Genomic DNA, 17,370 nt, shown 5'->3' on the forward strand with positions numbered 1-17,370 from the left:
TGGAATATTTTGCAGTGAATTTGGATGTTTTGATAATATTCCGTCGCATCTGCGCTTTTTTTGTCGAGATAGTCGAGAACGTCGAGAACGTCGAGAAGTGCTAGATAAATAGGAATAAACGTTTGTAGCTATTTTATCACTGTATATTATACAAAAAATAATCAGGTCCTGTTGCTGTTAAATTACCCATAGAATTAAAACTCTTATGGGATAAAGGCTGTGGGATCGTTTTTGATGGATAGACGAAGGTGAAGGTAAGACGGTATTAGTATATATTAGTATACTTTTACCGGCAAGACTGAGACTGCCCACTAGCCACAATCAATTCTCATTCTGGGGTCCGGACCGCCATACCATCAACTGTTTCACCCCGGGCTGCAAGCTAAAAGCGAGGCCAGCTCATCCATCTGAAAGTTTATATACTGTTTTGAGTGTTTTGTCAAAAAGAATCTTGAGTGAGGCAACACAGAGTTGCCGAAGCTCACCAGCAAGGGTGACAAATCTGGACCAGACCACAACGAGGCTGGAAATCCAGACCAGTACAAGTATGTATTAAGCAAGACCTATAATTTGACCACAGCTTAGAAAGCTTGAAACTTGAAACTTCTTGAAAACTGCAATTATAGATATGCCAAAAAGATGAAAATAATATTTAATATATCCCTCATACCTGCCAAATCCCATTGTGTCTCGCATCATACATAACTTTATGTTATGATGCACTGGTAGAGCAGCTCAACAATCAACTTCAACACAGTGCTTTTATCACGCTTAGGCCCACACTGGCCACTGCTCCATACAGTCTGCACTGTATGGAGTGGTGTGGGCCTAACCACTGTGATTGTGATCAATATTGTAATAGCCAATGTGATATTGTAAATATGCATCAGTCTGCTAATCAGCTGTTTATTGGTAATAATGTTTTGTTTTTTTTTGCTATGTTTCACAGCCTGGAACAGGAGCAAAGCTGTTTTAACATCTGATTATTTCATCCTGCAATTGTAGATGCTAAAAATGAGATAAATACTTTTAATATTTGCCTCTATCGCTCCCTTTCTCTTCCTTGCAGGTTACGCCATGGACCAGGATGACGAACTGCCAGCAGGGGCGGCGGCGGCGGCGGTTCCAGGACCGTCGGCGGGTCCCGGGAGTGTCGGCCTGCCGTCACCCGTGGCCGCGGCAGCGGCCCCCCACCGACCGGTGATGGGGATCCCGCCGGACCTGGACCACGGCGGCGACCACGAGCGGTGCACCATGTTCGAGCCGGCGCTGTACATCCAGCGCTACACCACCGTCTGCCGGCTGCTGGCCGACGTGCAGCGCTTCGGCGTCGTCAGGAAGGTGAGTGCGAGGTCCGTGTTGTCAGCAGGGCAGCTGACAGAGGGATGTTTGTTACGAGTACAGGTGCTGCCCTGGGTCGGTCCTGCTAGCCACCGAATTTGTAGACATGATAATGATCTTGAAATGAATTTACTCGAACTCCATGCCTATTGCCTAGTTTGGTCATGGATATCTTCGTTGAGGGTATCGTTACGTAGCGTGACGTAATAGGACTTGCGATGAGGTGACGCGGTCCGACACGCCCCGTTGACATCTGACGTTAATACTGATGTCAGGGTATCCTTTTCAGGTGCTGGATATGGGCTGTTCCGAGATGTCATTTCTCCAGTTCCTGAAAAGTATTCCAACACTGAGTGACATATGTCTGCTGGATATATCAGAGGTGAGTTCACCAACGTCGTGATTCTTGAGGCTCCGTCAGGATAATGGCTTCTCAGTTACATACTTTCATTCACTCATTTCATCTTCGGCATTGCCTGTCGATATTCGCCCGACCCCGCAGTCTCCCCGTAACCCGCTAACCCCTCTCCTCAGGAGACGCTGCGCCGCCACCTGCACCGTGCCAGCCCGGGCGCCAGGGACCGTCTGGAGCGGCGGCTGCAGCCGCTGCGCGTGCGCGTCTTCTGCGGAGACGTGACGCGGCCAGACACCCGCCTCCTCGGCTGTGACGCCGTCACCGGCATCGAAGTGTGAGTGGCTTTTTGTGTCTGGTATTGTTCGAATTGCTTATAAATTTCAGTGCGGAGTACCAAAGAAAACGAAAGAACTGATACGAACCGCTGCTAGAGCAGTGTCTACGCGTGTTCAGAGATTACGGCTACGGCTTGCTGACACTTCAACGGTGACCCCAAGCCAGGTCACGAGTCCTTGTCAAAATCACGCCCGGACAGGGACTCGAACCCTGGACCGTTAGGTTAAAAGCCTAACGCTCTACCAACTGAGCTACCCGGGCTTCGAGGGACGGGGGCTCAAAAATTTTCGGCTTGGGACAGAGGACCAGTGCGCCCCTATCTTCTTTTTGGCCACTGCCGAAAAATATTGATCAAGTCCCATGGTGTCACGACATCAGCACTTACTGCAGCTCACCAAAGACCGAATCTTGGGGTCTGTTTAGTACGTCACCGGCCCCGAACCGGTCACCCGAATCTTATCTCTCTTGTCGATTCAGACTGGGGAAGCATTTTAGCAGCTATAGGCAGCACACAGCAGTCTGCAGCTGTTTTTCGAAAATAACCCTCAGGTTGACCTTCGGAAGCCCTACCTGCTGGCATGTTTCGTGTGTTTCGTTCCTCTCAGGATCGAGCACCTGGAGTCGCCGGTGTTGCGCGCGCTGCCGGCTGCCCTGTTCGGGTTCCTGCGGCCCCGTCTGGTGGTCCTGACCACCCCTAACGCTGAGTTCAACGAGCTCTTCCCCGGGTTCACCGGCATGCGTCACTGGGACCACAAATTCGAGTGGACCCGGGCAGAGTTCCAGCAGTGGTGAGTCCAAGGGGGTCCGACACCAGCATCATTATGAAATGCTGTAAGATGCTTACGTTAAAAAATATACGCAGATGTTTGCTAGAGTGAATTAGTTAGGCTATCGAACGTTTTATCGATGACTGATGACCGCCATGTCATTTTTCATTGCGACCGGAAGGTTGGACGCTTATATTTCAGGCTCGCATCACCTAATCCCTCCCATGCCCGCGGCACGCTGTATGCTCTCTGATCTCTCCGTATCCCCGCAGGTGCGCCGGCGTGGTGTCCCAGTACCCCGAGTACGAGGTGACGTTTGACGGCATTGGCCCGCCGCCGGCCGGCTCCGAGCGGCTGGGCTGCTGCTCCCAGATGGCTGTCTTCCACCGCCGGGACGAACCCCCCGCCCCCGCCGCCGGGACCGGGACCGGGACCGGCGAGCAGCAGCCGCACCAGCTGCTGTCCGACCACCAGTTCCCCTTCGAGAGCCGCGAGGACCGCCTGTACAACGACGTGCTGTACCACGCGCGCCAGATCGGGTACGGTCGGATGGAGGCGGCGGCGGGGCCGCGCCGGGAGGAGCTGGTCCCACTGGCCATGATCGCCGACATGCCGTCGGTGTCGGCGGCCGGCGCCTCACTGGACGAGCTGGCGGGTCTGCTGAGCGCGCGCGGTGAGCCGGTGGTGGTGCACGGCGGCCGGCCGCACGTGGTGTACCGGCCGCCGCCAGACGGCAGTGACAGTGAGGACGAACTGGCCGGCGGCGACCTGCGGCCCGCCGAGCCCGCCGTGGGCCGCCAGCCGGCCGCAGGAGCCGACAGCGCCGCCGGCGACGCCAGTTACCACGACGACTGGGACAACGAGCCCAACTGGGAGCAGGAGATCATGGACAGGTGAGAATTGGGGGACTGGGAGTGGTGGGACGGGGCCGGTGGGAGAGCAGTGAGGTGGGTGTGGGTGCTGGGATTGATTTATTGATCGGTTGGGAGGGGGAACGAGTGGGGTGGGTGGCTGTTGCATGTCGTGACAGACGTGCATTGCTTGAAGTAGTGGTAAGTTAGTATGAGGAGCCCGGATAGCTCAGTTGGTAGAGCGTTAGGCTTTTAACCTAACGGTCCAGGGTTCGAGTCCCTGTTCGGGCGAGGTTTTAAGGCTCTTTGCCACATTCCGGGATTCCTGCCGATCGCGGTAGGTCGAAGGTCATGCGCCGTACCGTTAGCCGTCGTCCTTGGGCAGTTCTCGTCGGTTGCACCGGGCTTTGCTAACGCCCCGCCGCGTGTGACTGCAAGAAGTGGATGCGTTCGGGATGCTGGATACGACCATGCGTATAGATACGTCTAGACGGTCGGGTCTCGTTTGCCACTCATTTGTTTCCCTGCTTTTTTGACGTGGCTTGGTCAGTGTCTGTCTTAGTTCATGTGTCTGTCTCTGTCCTGTTAAGCGTGTGATTTATCTCGGCGGCGAAGCAAATATTCAGCATACGCCATCACTCCATATCGCACCTCAGCCATCACTCCATATCGCACTAACCTATCCATATTTAACCCTGCATCCTCTCAAACGCCGAGCCTTTCCACTGCGGCACTCTGTCAGCCCGGTCAACGATAGTGTATTGTATTGTATTGTCTTACACCCGGTCGTGGGACTCTCACTGAATATTTGCCTTACACCCACCTGGGGGAGCGTGTCTTACAGCCGCTCGTGGGACTCTCACGCAGGCTGCGACTGGGACGGCCGCCCCGACCCCGTCCCGGGGTGGTCTGAGCCCTCCGAGACGGACGTCGTCGACCACCCGCCGGCCGCCGGCGCCCCTCAGATACCAGGTAGGCGGCGACTCCGCTGGGTGATGGGTGGGTGTTCTGACCATTGTCAGTCCTCCACCGATGTCCAGGTGGCCCTCCACTGATGACCAGAACGCATTGGATGTGGTGCACTGGTCCTGAGAGCACAAAGTATGGATGCATCTCACGTATTCCAGTTCCTCTCGGATGGATGGTGTCATTTTTCAGCTTGTGATCACCAGCTGTCCGTACCATTTTCTTTCTCATAGCTCATCCGTGTTTCAGGTTCCGTCCGACGTATCCGCGCTGCCCTGCCGGCGTACCGTCTGATGTTGGACCTGCTCCGCGCCTGCTTCCCCGGCTGCTGGGGCGCCCCGCTGGCCGCCGCCCTGCTGCCATCTATTGTCGCCGAACTGAACTATAGGTGACGCGCCGCGCCGCCGCTCCCGTCTGCAGCTGAGTTTTGTGGACACCGACCCGGGGTAGGCCGGTGTGCCGGTTGTATAGATGTATGCCTTGCGTTTGGCTGTGACATGATGGGGAAATGTCAGGTATTGAAGAGGGCATCGAACAACGCAACGAGCTTACCTTTGCTGCACGGCAGGACTAGATTATCCTTGTGTTTGCTGCTGAGCTGCGCGAAATCAAACGAAGATGAAGTATCACTTAAACGATTTGCCCCACTGCTGCACTGTTTTATGTTATGTGTAGTTCCGCTGAAACCGTCTCAGTGTCGGGTTGCACTGCATCCGAGTGTAGGCTGTGTGCTGTGTTTTATTGTAACCGCTGTGAAGGCAAAGAGCATCATGATCATGTGATATCCATCGTAGGTGCACACACTTCATATGTGAATGTTCATTGTGCTCCTAGTAAATTGTTGCACTGTCATTTTTGTTCTTGAATATTTATAAGCACATCTGTTCTTAAGCATCGCTGAGTCCAGGTTGAGACTTTCCTTATGATCAAGCTCACTGTTAACGCCTTTGTTTTAACCGTCCGCGACCAAAATCGTTTCATTTCACTCGCGCGAGCCATCTTAATGAGCACTGAGCACTGCTGTTCGGGTATTGAGGTACGGGTTGGCCGCCAGCTTTCAGTGTGCCGCGCTGAATCGGGCCGCAATAAACAACTTTTATTTCTGAATTCTACTTTTTTTAAAGGATTGCCTTCGAAAGGGGTTCAACAGAGTTGGTAAAACTATCTTCGTACCAGCAACAATTAAGCACTGATGAAAGTCTTCCCTGACATCTTCCATGCTGCGCATGGGCGCTGAAATTTCTGCCTTACTTGAACATTTCATTTAGTAGCGCTCACTTATGGGGAGATCTGGTACGCCTTGTATGGCGCCACAACTCGCTCTCCTTCCGAAACAAACCTTATTGCATGCTTTGTATCGCTTCTGTCACTTACTCCGCTCCCGAGATTCTCGGGTGGTTTTACGGTCCATTGCCTCAGTAGCTAATAGTCTTTAGCATCGCTTGTTTGTCCTCGAGTGACGCTATTTAGTTTTGAACTCGCTGCTCGGTACATTGGTCGTGATAATCCAATGATCCAACCGAGAGTTGAGCTGGAGTGGGACGCAAGCAGCATCATTTGTCGAGTGTGGGTGGTGCCTTTCCACGTCTGAAAGGACCAATGTGAATGCCGTTTTTCGATGTCGTTTTTCAACGTTACGGAAAAGTTCAGAGTGATCCATCGTTTGCCGATGTTATGGCTCTCGCTGTTATCCTTGCACTTTATTTTTATTGGTGATTACAGTGGATGCAGCTGCTTTTTCAGTTTCACCTTTCTAAACTCTGAACAACGCTACCGAATGGGAGCGCTTCATAAGAACTGCTCTTTCAACGTGTTAACCCGCGCGGGGCTGGGGGGGGGGGGGGTAAATTTTACCCCCCTCGCGAATTTTTGCGATATCTCAAAAACGGCGGCGCGCAGCGCCGCCAAACTTTCAGTACCTTTTCTTACATCAATTTGACACCTTCTCTGAAAATTTGAGCGAAATCCGTCGGAAAATTTTAGAGAAATTGACGTTTTAGTGACATCATGTTCGCCATTTTCGCCTCAAAAACGGCAAAAGTTCAAACGCCGCTAACATCTTCATTTTTAAAGGAATCAAGACGTAACAAAAAAGCTTATACGTAATTTTACTTTGTCTATCAAATGGCTATCTCGGTTTTTTGAAAATTTTGGATTTTGGCCTAAATTTTTTCAAAAAACTGATTTTTTTGGGAAAATCATTATAAAATCCAAAATTTTGAGTCTATCGAAAAAACCGGAATATATGTCAGAGAAGTGGTCTATGTGCACCTACATACCAAATTTTAGAAGAATCGGTTCAAAAATGTGGGAGTTATTCAAAATTGTATGACGTCACGACACACAAAATTTTTGAAAAATGACTTTTTTGGAAGTTCTAGACCTCGTACGGAAACAAAAATAGCACCATTCGATTCGCCGTGAAAAACTGCATCAGATAGACACCTTTTTAGGCCTTAACAACCAACTTCAAAATTTGACCTCACTTGACCTGACCTTGACCTGACCTCGACCTGAAATTCATCCAGAGGTGGTCCATATCACTTATTGAGTGTGCCTATTGAATTCTATGAGTAAAATGACCCATAAAACATGTGTCGCACATGCCCTTTTCTATATTTTGTTTTTTGGTGACCTGACCTGACCTGACCTGACCTTGACCTTGACCTCTGAATGATATTGTATGCAACTAATATTGTCTTGGTAGCCTAAGAACACGTTTTGGGCGATCAGTCTCAGTCCATGACTCCATCCTTCGGCAACTACGGTGCAAGGCCGATACTGTAGAAACTTGCAATTTGTACCCTTGACCTGACCTTGACCTTGACCTCAAACTTTAAATTAAGTACATGTTTTTAGTAGTTCGTGATGAGAGCTTTCGATTGGCGTTTGAATTTTCCAAATCGGACCATTAGTTCGGGAGATAACAGGGGGGGTAAAATTTACCCCCCCCCCCCCAGCCCCGCGCGTTCGGCTGGAGACCCCAGCCCCGCGCGGGTTAATTGTGCTCCCTTTGTGTGTCAAAAGGCGTGAATATCCCATCTCTCCGTGTCATCCTGCCTCGCAGCGCGGCGGTGGCGTCTGGCGCACAGTCAGTGTCGCCCCGCCAGACTGACTCGCTAATCGGACAGTGACCAGGTGGTGTGTCAGCGGCCACGGGTCCGGCGCGTGCCGGATTAACGGCACCCGGCGGCTCTCGGCTGGCACCGTGCGATATTCTCTAAAGTTGGGGGATTTCACGCGCCGACGGGCTATCATAAATCTCTCGGCGGCTTCTATTAAAAGTGCCCAAATTAATCCAGCCCTCTGGACGGCTCGGCAGACATAAAAAATGGCCGTGCCGCGTGCGTTGTCCGCCGTTGCATCCTTTCCTTCCGGCCGTAGGCAGCGCCAATAGAATCTTTTCTCGCCGGAAGTAATCAGAATCCGCTTTGAGAGATTCGATTTATATTAGCGGATTACCGCACTGATCGAATGCGATTAGTTGCCGTCTAAATTAAATTGAGTTCCTGTATCACTCAATATCGCATTTCGCTGGATCCGAGCCGGCTGCTCTCAGTTCAGTTAATAAGCGCCGCGGAGAGAGCGCGATTGGTGAGCATTCAGTGCTGAACTGTGACATCTGTCCGGAGCATGTTACGCATGAGCCGTTGAGCATGAGTGGCGACCCGCCTGCGGCCGATGGGACCGGCCGAGGTCGGAATATTTGCACTTTACCACTTTGGAGAGGGCTGACCCTGATGCAGGCTGAAATGAAGACAGGCAAGCGATGGTGTGCTCGAGAAATCGAATGCATCGTATGTTGATCGGCGAATTATAGGTATACGTATGCTCGCTGAGTCCTCACTGAGGAAAGCATTACATTTATTTTCTAGTATTAAGTCGCTTAACGGGTTATTTTGGACTTAACACATTTTACTGTCTCATCTTTGACCTCTGTTGGTAAAGACATAGGCGGCGGAACGGGGAGGGCAACGGGGCACCGTGCCCCCTTTGATTTTGGCATTTTAACATTAGCCCTATGGGCGTTGCATGGAAAGAATGGGACCAAAAGTTGGCAGTGCCCCCCCCCCCCATAATCGAAGGTGTTCCGCCGCTACTGGGTAAAGAGCTGGTAAGAGCTGGTAACTGGTAAACTGGTAACAAAGAGCTGGTAACAGTAGTCCCTGGCTGTCCGTGTAATAAGTTACAGAACATATATTTTCCGTGTCCCGAGCTGCCGTCTCTGTGAGGACAGGACAGTCACACACCACAGCTCCATAAATAGTGGCCCGCTGACGGCGGCTCGGTGCCTGCAGCCGGCGGTCCGTGTTCACACGCTCAGAGACCGGCCCAGGTGGGGCGGCGGCCGGCCCGCCACCATCCCTCCAAAGCGGCCGGCATTTAGTCGCCGAGGTCAGCGGCCGATGGCGCAGAAAGGGGCACCGACAGCCCAACGACCACGGACACCGGACTCAATGACATAGTGTCTGTTCAGCGCCCGGAATGGGGCGGCGCCGGCGCACAGTTCGCGCTCTCGTGAGCGCCGAGCGGGCGGCGATCTGCCGGCCAGTCAATGGTCAGCCGTTTGGTCGAGCAGGGTTAACACGAGGGCACGTGGGAGTGCAGCATGAAACCAACAATAACGAGAACATATCACTGCCATAGCTCTCTCGGCGAGTGTCTACTGCACGTCATAATGCCCCGTAAAGTACCCCCACAAAAGTCTCGGCGGCGGCCGGCCGCTCGCAGAGGGGCGTGTGATGGAGGATCGGTCCGAACGGCCGTGCCTAGTGACCTCAGATGGGTGTGTGAGACCCCGGCGGCTACACGGCTCCACCCCTGGTCACGGAACCCCGGCCGGGGGTCCCTCACACCCTCCCCCGAACCCACACAATCGTAACTTACAAATTAACCTCGGCGGGGGCAATTAAACACCCACCCGCCGGGCCGCCCAGGTAAACCCGAGCATTAGCTTTAATGAGACGGGACATAAATCGGGTTCGGTCCCGGTCGTAAGGACAGCCTTTATTGAGCTGCGGAGCTGCCGGGCATGATTGGGAATGGGAGAGCCGATATGACTAATTCAGTTACTCACACTTGCGGTCGTCAAATGAGGTGCAGGCGGCGTCTGCAGTAAGAGGCGATGATTCTTAACCCTCGCCCTGGCAGGGGGGGGGGGGTCGATGCGACCCCCCCCCCTAAGGTTTTTCGAAGATAGCGTAAAAACGGCGGCGCGCAGCGCCGCCAAATTTGGCACAGCCTATGGGGCAACCTTCTTACATATGACCTGAAAATTTCAGGTCCGGGTGACCTTGGGTCAGGTCACCAGGTCACAAAAACCGGTACAAGGTCATGGTCAAATTTCAATTTTCTTGTTGCACCTGTCCAACTCACAGTTTTGGACTGATTTCCTTCAAACTTTCAGGATGTGCTAAGGTCACCGAGTTGTATAACATATAGTTCGGGTTTTTTGAGGTCACTGACCTGAGGTCAGTTAGAGGTCATTACGTCGTAATGTTAAGCCTATGGGAAAATACTAAATTCGGAAAATACTGGAGATATCCGCTTCGTTCTATCACTTTTGTGCTTTGAAACCACAGTACTTAACAGCAGGTCACTTTGTGCTTCTTTGTTTGGTGTACTTATCCATGGGTCAGGTCAAATGAGGTCAACTGAGGTCAAATGACGTTTTTGCCAATAACTTGGCACATAATGACGCTAGAGCTTAAAAAATGGTATCATTGTGTTCCTGGCGATCAGCCGAATCGAATGATGTGCGATATGATGCAATTTGGTTAACTTGAACTTAATTTATTAATTTAAGTTTACTTAAAATTTAAGAAAAACATTAAGTACACTTAAGCAAGCTAAAAAGTATATCATTCGACGCGCCTTGACGTGCTGAGTTCAGTGGTGCTTTTCGTTTTGCTCTATCTAAATTAGATCAAAAGTTATAAGCGAAAAACTTTTGACCTGTTTTTAGCGAAATTTTTACATTTATACCCCCCAAAACCCCCCTAAATATTGACCTAGAGCAACCAAATTTGCACAGGGGCGAGAACTCCAGGGGGCCCACCTACCTACCAAATTTGGTGTTTCTAGGTGCCATAGGAGCCAATCGCGAGGGGGGGGGGGGTCGCATCGACCCCCCCCTGCCAGGCCGTGTTATGAAAAATGCCCTGCCAGGGCGAGGGTTAAGGCCTGGCTACACTATGCGTTTTCTGCGTGCGTTTTTGCAGGTTTGCGTGTTTTGCGTAATATCGTTCAAGGAAAAAAAGTTATAAACAATATAATTTTTACTTTGGTTATGTACAAAAGCTAATATAACTCTTATGTAACTAAAATTTAAGGTGAAAAACATCACAAAAACGTAATATCGTTCTTTTTTCTAGAACGATATCACGCAAAACACGCAAACACGCAAAAAACGCACGAAGAAAACGCATAGTGTAGCCAGGCCTTAAGACACAGTTATTGTGTTCCTGCAGCGTCGGGCTTCTCTGAATGGAAGCCGATAAAAATCCCAGGTACTTCGACTGGTCCTGAAAGCTCGATCAAACATAACACATAAGGAATCCCACCATCAATTCTTCTACACATTGACTGTTAACCTTAATCCTCTATCATCATTCATTCAACTATAGTAAACGAATGGCTCGCCCTCACGGCCTGTGGAGCTAGCACGGCTCACGCCCAGATTCATATCCTCATCACGGCCTCTGCTCACCGAAACTCCATCTCTCCTTCCGTACGCGACCCCTCGCTTTGATCTACTTGATCCAGCGGCCGGGCGCCTCGACTCCCGCGCCCGGGCGGCCAATTTCGGGGCCCAAAGTGGATAAGATGGTTGACAATCGCGGGCGCTGATGCGCCGGGAGCGGCACAAAGCGGCGGATAATTGCCGCTATCAGCTGCGGGCGTCTGCATATGATCGCTCCCCCGCCGCCGGCGCCGCACACAAAGGTAGGCGCCACTTATACTGTTGTGGCAAACGGCGCCGGGCGCGCTGCCGCTGCCGCGCTGCCGTCTGAAGTGGCGATCTGGCCACTCAGATCTGGGGACTCGGATCTGGCCACTCATCTGACCTCGGGGAGACGGAGAGATGGTGGGAGAAGTGAGGGAATAGTGGAGGAAGTAGAGAGAGGATTACGGACATGAATTCGGGATATGTGGTTCAGAAGTGGATGTGAGAAGGAGAGCAGGAGGATAGACAGAAGGGCAAATAGATTGAAGGAGAGTTTTATACTTGGATCGTTCTGCAATAAAGCATCATACACTCATTTTACAAGGTCACGCTATCCTCAGGCCATCATGGATCTACCCTGGTCAAGGCTGTTTTTGTTCGGTAACATACTTAAACGCGCCTGGAATTGATGTTAGAAACGCCGTTTTAATGGAACGAGCGCGCATAATTTTATGTTTATAACTGTACCTCACCGTTCTCATAATTACAAACTTCTCTGAACAAAACAAACGATCTCGTACCTATGCGAGTGATCAATAACCGCGTATAGTTAACGATGTTGACAAATGACGATATCCACTCCCACTGCACAGGGAAGTTTACCAACTTCGTGCTTACCTTCTCCCTCTACCCATAAGAAGCGCTGGAGGCGGCAGAAGCGCCGCGGTGACGGCAACCGCGGCAGCAGCGATCTCAGTGGCACCACTCGCCGAATGACATGTGCCCCGCGGCTCAATCCGTCACGCCGGTGGCGAGTTCTGAGCGGCGACTGAGAATAGACCGGTGTGTGACGGATGTCCGGCCAATCCGACAGCCGAGCCGCGCTGAAAATGGCCCCCTTCACAGGCCGGGCACATCTCATTAATCTCGCACGGACCGAGACGGAGTTATACGACGACTTTCATTTGCGTCCACCGTCTGCCGCGGCCCGCGGGGACGGTCACGGCGGCCGTTCACTGAATCAACGCGCCGCTACTGTCACACCATAGCTGGGGTCATCCTGTGGTGGGTCTAATCACCGCGAGAGACCACAGAAGCACCCGCCGAGTCTTCGGACCACCTTGAGAGGCATGATATTGTCCGAGTCGGTACGTTGATGACAGTCTTGTGGCGGAATATCGGCTTCGGGTAGGAATAAAGGGACTCGACTCCCCTTATAACGATATGCTATAGACGTCGCAGCATTTCTCTGTTCACATATCGACATCAAATATCCGCTGATCGGACTGTCGATATGCCGTGACCGCGCCGGCCGCGTTCTGACCGGATTGAGCCACGTGACCTGACCTCGATCCCAGCCGGCTACCTCTCCTCGTGGGAGAGGCTGTGACCGGCCTAAAAAGGCCCGAACACCTCACATACCCGGCGGACCGACCGTTCCCCGAGTGTCTCCGGCCGGTGGGAGCCGACCCTGAGGAATCCGCCGCGCCCGGCGCCGGCTAATGAGACCTCAGACACTGCCGACTCGTGACCGCAATGTCGGACTGGTGTGAGAAACACGACAGCCGCCGCCGGTCTCTGGCGATCGGAACGGCCTGCCAACTGCGCGATTCTCGTCCGAGCTCGTCGAACAAGCTGTTCCGCCAGCAGCTGCAAAAGCAATGAGACAGCCAATAAGCGTTCGGTTGATAGCTGGTCCTCCGAGCCAGCCAGCTATAGCCGCGGGAAAGTGGTGGGATTGCGTATGCTGGATTCCAATGGTGAATGGCCTAAGCGTGAAGCCGGCAAATGAGGTGGGGATATTGAGGGGTCATCTGACCTAACCCCGGCCCCGCCCCCCGCTCTCGCGCGCCGCGCTGTGGTGACAGGGACCTTCGTAGAGGCGGATCTTGACTAATGATGGGCTCCAATCCCCCGTTTATCTTCAGCCCAGGTGAAAGAGCGCCTCAGGTGTCATCAGATCGTGATATACCGGCGGATTTCACAGAGAGTCGGCTCAGCTACATCGCTGCGCACCTTAGTGGCACAATAACCGTCACCTGACGCAGGTCCCGGGGTAAATGTTGACCGGCGTCAGCTCACAATCCCCCGAGAGACCGGTGTTTGCCGTCAGTGCATGAACCCCTCAAACCTGCCGATGCACGTCCCTTGTCAGTGCATCGGCAGGTCTCAGCGGGCTACGGACGGACTCGGTGCGGGAAAACGGCAGGCGGCAGTCGGCTACTGAAGTCTGAAGACCCGACCTGAGAAAACGGCTGCTGGGGGCAAACTTCTGAGGAGACCGTCACTCAAGTCAGGCTTTGTTTTTAGTGAGCGAATAGGAGAGCCGTCGTCTTCACGTTGTGAAGACGATCTCGGGAGATATGGTTGAGCCGATCGCTGTCAGAGCTATAGGTATAGAGAATGACTGCTGACCGATCGTCGAGCTACGGCATACTTAGGTACCGTGAGAGGGAACGGATCGTCGTGTCGAGGCTTTGGAGAGCGCTGCGTCTGGCTCGTGATTGGAAGGGGTCAATGAATGGATGAACGATATGTAATCCTCTCAGGAGTCACGGATCGTGTGCACGGAATGCGGAGCTCGTGCGGTCACCAGCCGAGTGATGTCCGTGTGAGTGGGCTGGGCCGTGGGCCGCCCTGTGGGCCTGCGATGTGCATGTGATCTCATCACTGGGTGATAGTGACTGACTCGCTCCGCTCTAATCCAATGGAAACAGCACCCGTCAGCTATTCTGGTGCATTACAAATCACTTATAAAACATTACTGTTTAATTTAATAACACTGCAATGCTAGCATCACCTTGTAAGTGACAAAGAGGCGCAACATAGCCAAATGTGCATTGACTTCTTACGAGTAAAGTCAATCTTCAAAGCTTCATATAGATATCGAGTCGCCTGGGATATGGACACGACACAATAGCTCACAAAATGCTGAGTTTTATTTGAACCCCTTCTAAGCTCTGTTGGGTATAACTGCCCCGGGATCATACAAGAGATTCTGGTGGATCAAACTCAATGCGATAGATGATCAGTGGGCTTTATTTTATTTGTTATAAATCACACAGGATCTTGGGGACGTGACTAGCAGTGGCGATGGTGCATTGTTACGTTCTCACAAATCCCAATCGACACTGGCGCATCAACTATATAATCACGTCAGCATCATGAAAGAGGCAACCGATGTTTATAATTTAGCCATACATATGATTTTAAAACATTGAACTTATAAATTAGCAGTTAGACAAAAGAAAAAAATAAAGAAAAATAAAGACGTAATAAAATAAATTGAAAGGAGATAGATCCGACGAGTGAGAAAAGGTAAAGATAGAGATAAAAAGAAAGAGGGGGATGATAATGAATAGAAAGGGTAGAGAAGGAGATTAGAGAGAGGAGAAGAGAGGAGAGAGAGAGAGAGAGAGGAGAGAGAGAGAGAGAGAGAGAGAGAGAGAGAGAGAGAGAGAGAGAGAGAGAGAGAGAGAGAGAGAGAGAGAAAGAGAGAGTGAGAGAGAGAGAGGCGGGAGAGAGAGACAGAGAGAGAGAGAGTGAGAGAGAGAGAGTGAGAGAGAGAGGGAGAGAGAGAGAGAGAGAGAGAGAGAGAGAGAGAGAGAGAGAGAGAGAGAGAGAGAGAGAGAGAGAGAGAGAGAGAGAGAGAGAGAGAGAGAGAGAGAGAGAGAGAGAGAGAGAGAGAGAGAGAGAGAGAGAGAGAGAGAGAGAGAGAGAAGAAGCTCTTCCGAACGAGAGGAAGGTGGTCTTATAGCCGATGAGTGGGGCGGATTCTATTTGCGCGGGGGCCGTCCAGATAGTGTGTTTTAACTGACGTTTCTCAGCAGTGAAAGCTAATCCGAGATTTGGCCCATTTAGAAATCCCTTGTATGCCTTTCATTCCTGACACCGTCTGGATGGATAGGCTAGAATTACAGTCCACGCTTTTGCTGGAAACGCCTTTGATGAAGATAAATGGCGTTTTAATGACCGTGAAAAGAGGAGCGACAGAGCAGCGCTCTGAAGAGCCATTCGGGTGGCGATAGACTCAAAGGCGAGGAATGTGAACACGTGAATGTCCTGAAGCTGGTGATGCAGATTCGCTAGAGCTGCTTTGAGAGCATTCTGTAACCGCGCTCCTCGATTCGGTGGTGAATCATCGAAGGTCAGCTTTTAGTTTTGATGTTAACGTGTTTTTAACGGTTTTTCATTTACATAGTTAAGTTGAAGCGGTCTTGTATAGATTTCCGATGCTCGTACATACCAAATTAATGTCAAGATCTAACTCGCTTACAAGCAAACATGACGCGCAATGCACATAACCAACCGTTCAGAATCGTCCGATGCACATCCAGATGACGCATGATCGGGATACAGATTGGATTGGATCGTTTTTGCTTTCCTTGTTGCTATTCTATTAACATTTCACGTGCTAATGCTTAACCCGCGCCCCGTTGGGCTCTGCCGAGCAACGCGCCCCGTTGCAGGGGGGGGGGGGCATTTTGGCCCCCCCCTAAGATCTCGAGAACCACGCAACCTAGCGACAAGCGGCAAACGGTGTTGGAAAGACCTATCAGGGAACTACCTTGTGACCCAATTTCATTGACCTAGGTCAAACCGATGACGTCACAGGTCAGGTCAAAGGTCCAATTTTCACCGTTTACAGGCATTTTAAGAAATGCGTTGTAAAATCGAGTAAAATGCATTTCATTGAAAATCATCGATGGGGAAATGTTCTTCAAACACATATTTTGCTATTTGAGGTCACTGATACCAGGTCAGGTCACAGAGGTCAGGTCACTGGGGGGTCACAATATGAAAGTGTCGTGTGATACATGTTTTATGGTCCATTTTACATGACAAATGCGATTATGTGGGTCAGGCAGCCTTTGGGGCCAGCTTAGGTCACGTTTTGGTCAAGGTCAGGTCAAGGTCAGGTCAAGGTCAGGTCAAATTAGGTCAAATTTCAAAGTTGATATTTTTGCATAAAATGGGTATCGAATCGATGCAGCTCGTCACGGGGAGTTCAATGGTGGTCTTCGTTTTGCCGTACGTGGTCTAGAATCGCTAAAAATTGAGTTCAAAAATTTGACGTCATCATTTTTGAACAGTTTTTTTCGCTATAACTTGGCCAAAAAACGAGATATCGATCTGAAATGTGGTATGTATATAGAAGAGCGCAGGGACTATCACATATATTCCGTTTTTTTTTTCGAAATTCGGAAATTTTTATGATTTTTTTTTTAGTTTTTCTAAAAAAATCAATTTTTTGAATTTTTGAGGTTCAAAAACCCAAAATTTTGAAAATCCGAGATAGCAGTTTTGTAGCGCCGCTTTTTGTTTACCAGACCATATAAAGAACTTTGAAATTGCTTGATAACTGTAGATTTGATGAGCGTTTCAAGATTGCATGTTTTTTGCTCATTTTTGCTCGAACATGACCTAAGTTTGAACTCGATAACTCCTGACCTAAGGTGACCTAAGACTTGAAATTTGGTGTGAAGGTGTCAAATTGATGCCCGGGAAGGTACTGAAAATTTGGCGGCGCTGCGCGCCGCCGTTTTCTTGTTATTCAGGAAAAACCACAGGGGGGGGCCAAAATGCCCCCCCCCCAACGGGGCGAGGGTTAATTAAGAGTAAAAAACATATTATGTGAATTGGAAAAAGAGTACATGAAGTAGAGCACGTAAAGTAATGTTTTTTATAGCTACATGTAGTTTTTCGTACCTTTTCCTTTATTTTAAGTAGAGGGTCTTGTCAATTCGCTGAATGAATCATATGCCCGCAGGCCGCACGTTCAATCATCGAATTAGAATCACTAATTGCGATAGTTTAGCGTTCCAATCTGATTCTTTCACAGCACATCTATCACATCATACTCAAACA

At 50.7% G+C, this 17,370-nt stretch overlaps 1 protein-coding gene and 2 non-coding genes across 12 annotated transcripts; 2 read left to right on the top strand and 1 right to left on the bottom strand.

Moving 5' to 3' along the window:
• Positions 1 to 42: 42 nt before the first annotated feature.
• On the top strand, positions 43 to 5,723 carry LOC122381060 (small RNA 2'-O-methyltransferase-like). 10 transcript variants are annotated; one of them, XR_006256456.1, is made up of 8 exons: positions 43 to 254; positions 1,070 to 1,341; positions 1,631 to 1,723; positions 1,876 to 2,030; positions 2,638 to 2,820; positions 3,072 to 3,692; positions 4,518 to 4,622; positions 4,866 to 5,723. XR_006256456.1 is itself a non-coding variant. In XM_043364776.1 (8 exons), the coding sequence occupies exons 2-8, from the start codon at positions 1,078 to 1,080 to the stop codon at positions 5,006 to 5,008; spliced, it is 1,587 nt and encodes a 528-aa protein (XP_043220711.1). In that variant the 5' UTR covers positions 52 to 254; positions 1,070 to 1,077; the 3' UTR covers positions 5,009 to 5,723. The 10 variants fall into 10 exon arrangements, 5 of the variants coding, with proteins under 5 accessions (XP_043220711.1, XP_043220713.1, XP_043220714.1 ...); XM_043364776.1 differs by having other exon boundaries at positions 52 to 254; positions 4,495 to 4,622; XR_006256459.1 differs by having other exon boundaries at positions 54 to 120.
• Positions 2,221 to 2,293, bottom strand: Trnak-uuu. The gene has a single exon. It is a non-coding gene; the product is annotated as a tRNA-Lys (tRNA).
• Trnak-uuu lies at positions 3,869 to 3,941 on the top strand. The gene has a single exon. It is a non-coding gene; the product is annotated as a tRNA-Lys (tRNA).
• Positions 5,724 to 17,370: the final 11,647 nt, after the last annotated feature.

Source organism: Amphibalanus amphitrite, unplaced genomic scaffold, assembly GCF_019059575.1.
Source record: "Amphibalanus amphitrite isolate SeventyFive unplaced genomic scaffold, NRLGWU_Aamphi_draft 000113F_arrow, whole genome shotgun sequence".
NCBI classification, from domain to species: Eukaryota; Metazoa; Arthropoda; class Thecostraca; order Balanomorpha; family Balanidae; genus Amphibalanus; species Amphibalanus amphitrite.

What these genes read in the sequence shown, in the direction of transcription:
- LOC122381060 (XM_043364776.1), top strand. Translation starts at nt 1,078, where the DNA reads ATGGACCAGGATGACGAACTGCCAGCAGGGGCGGCGGCGGCGGCGGTT. An exon ending in GTCTGCTGGATATATCAGAG is followed by an intron (nt 1,724 to 1,875) that starts GTGAGTTCACCA and finishes CCCTCTCCTCAG; the next exon opens with GAGACGCTGCGCCGCCACCT. An exon ending in CGGCGCCCCTCAGATACCAG is followed by an intron (nt 4,623 to 4,865) that starts GTAGGCGGCGAC and finishes TCCGTGTTTCAG; the next exon opens with GTTCCGTCCGACGTATCCGC.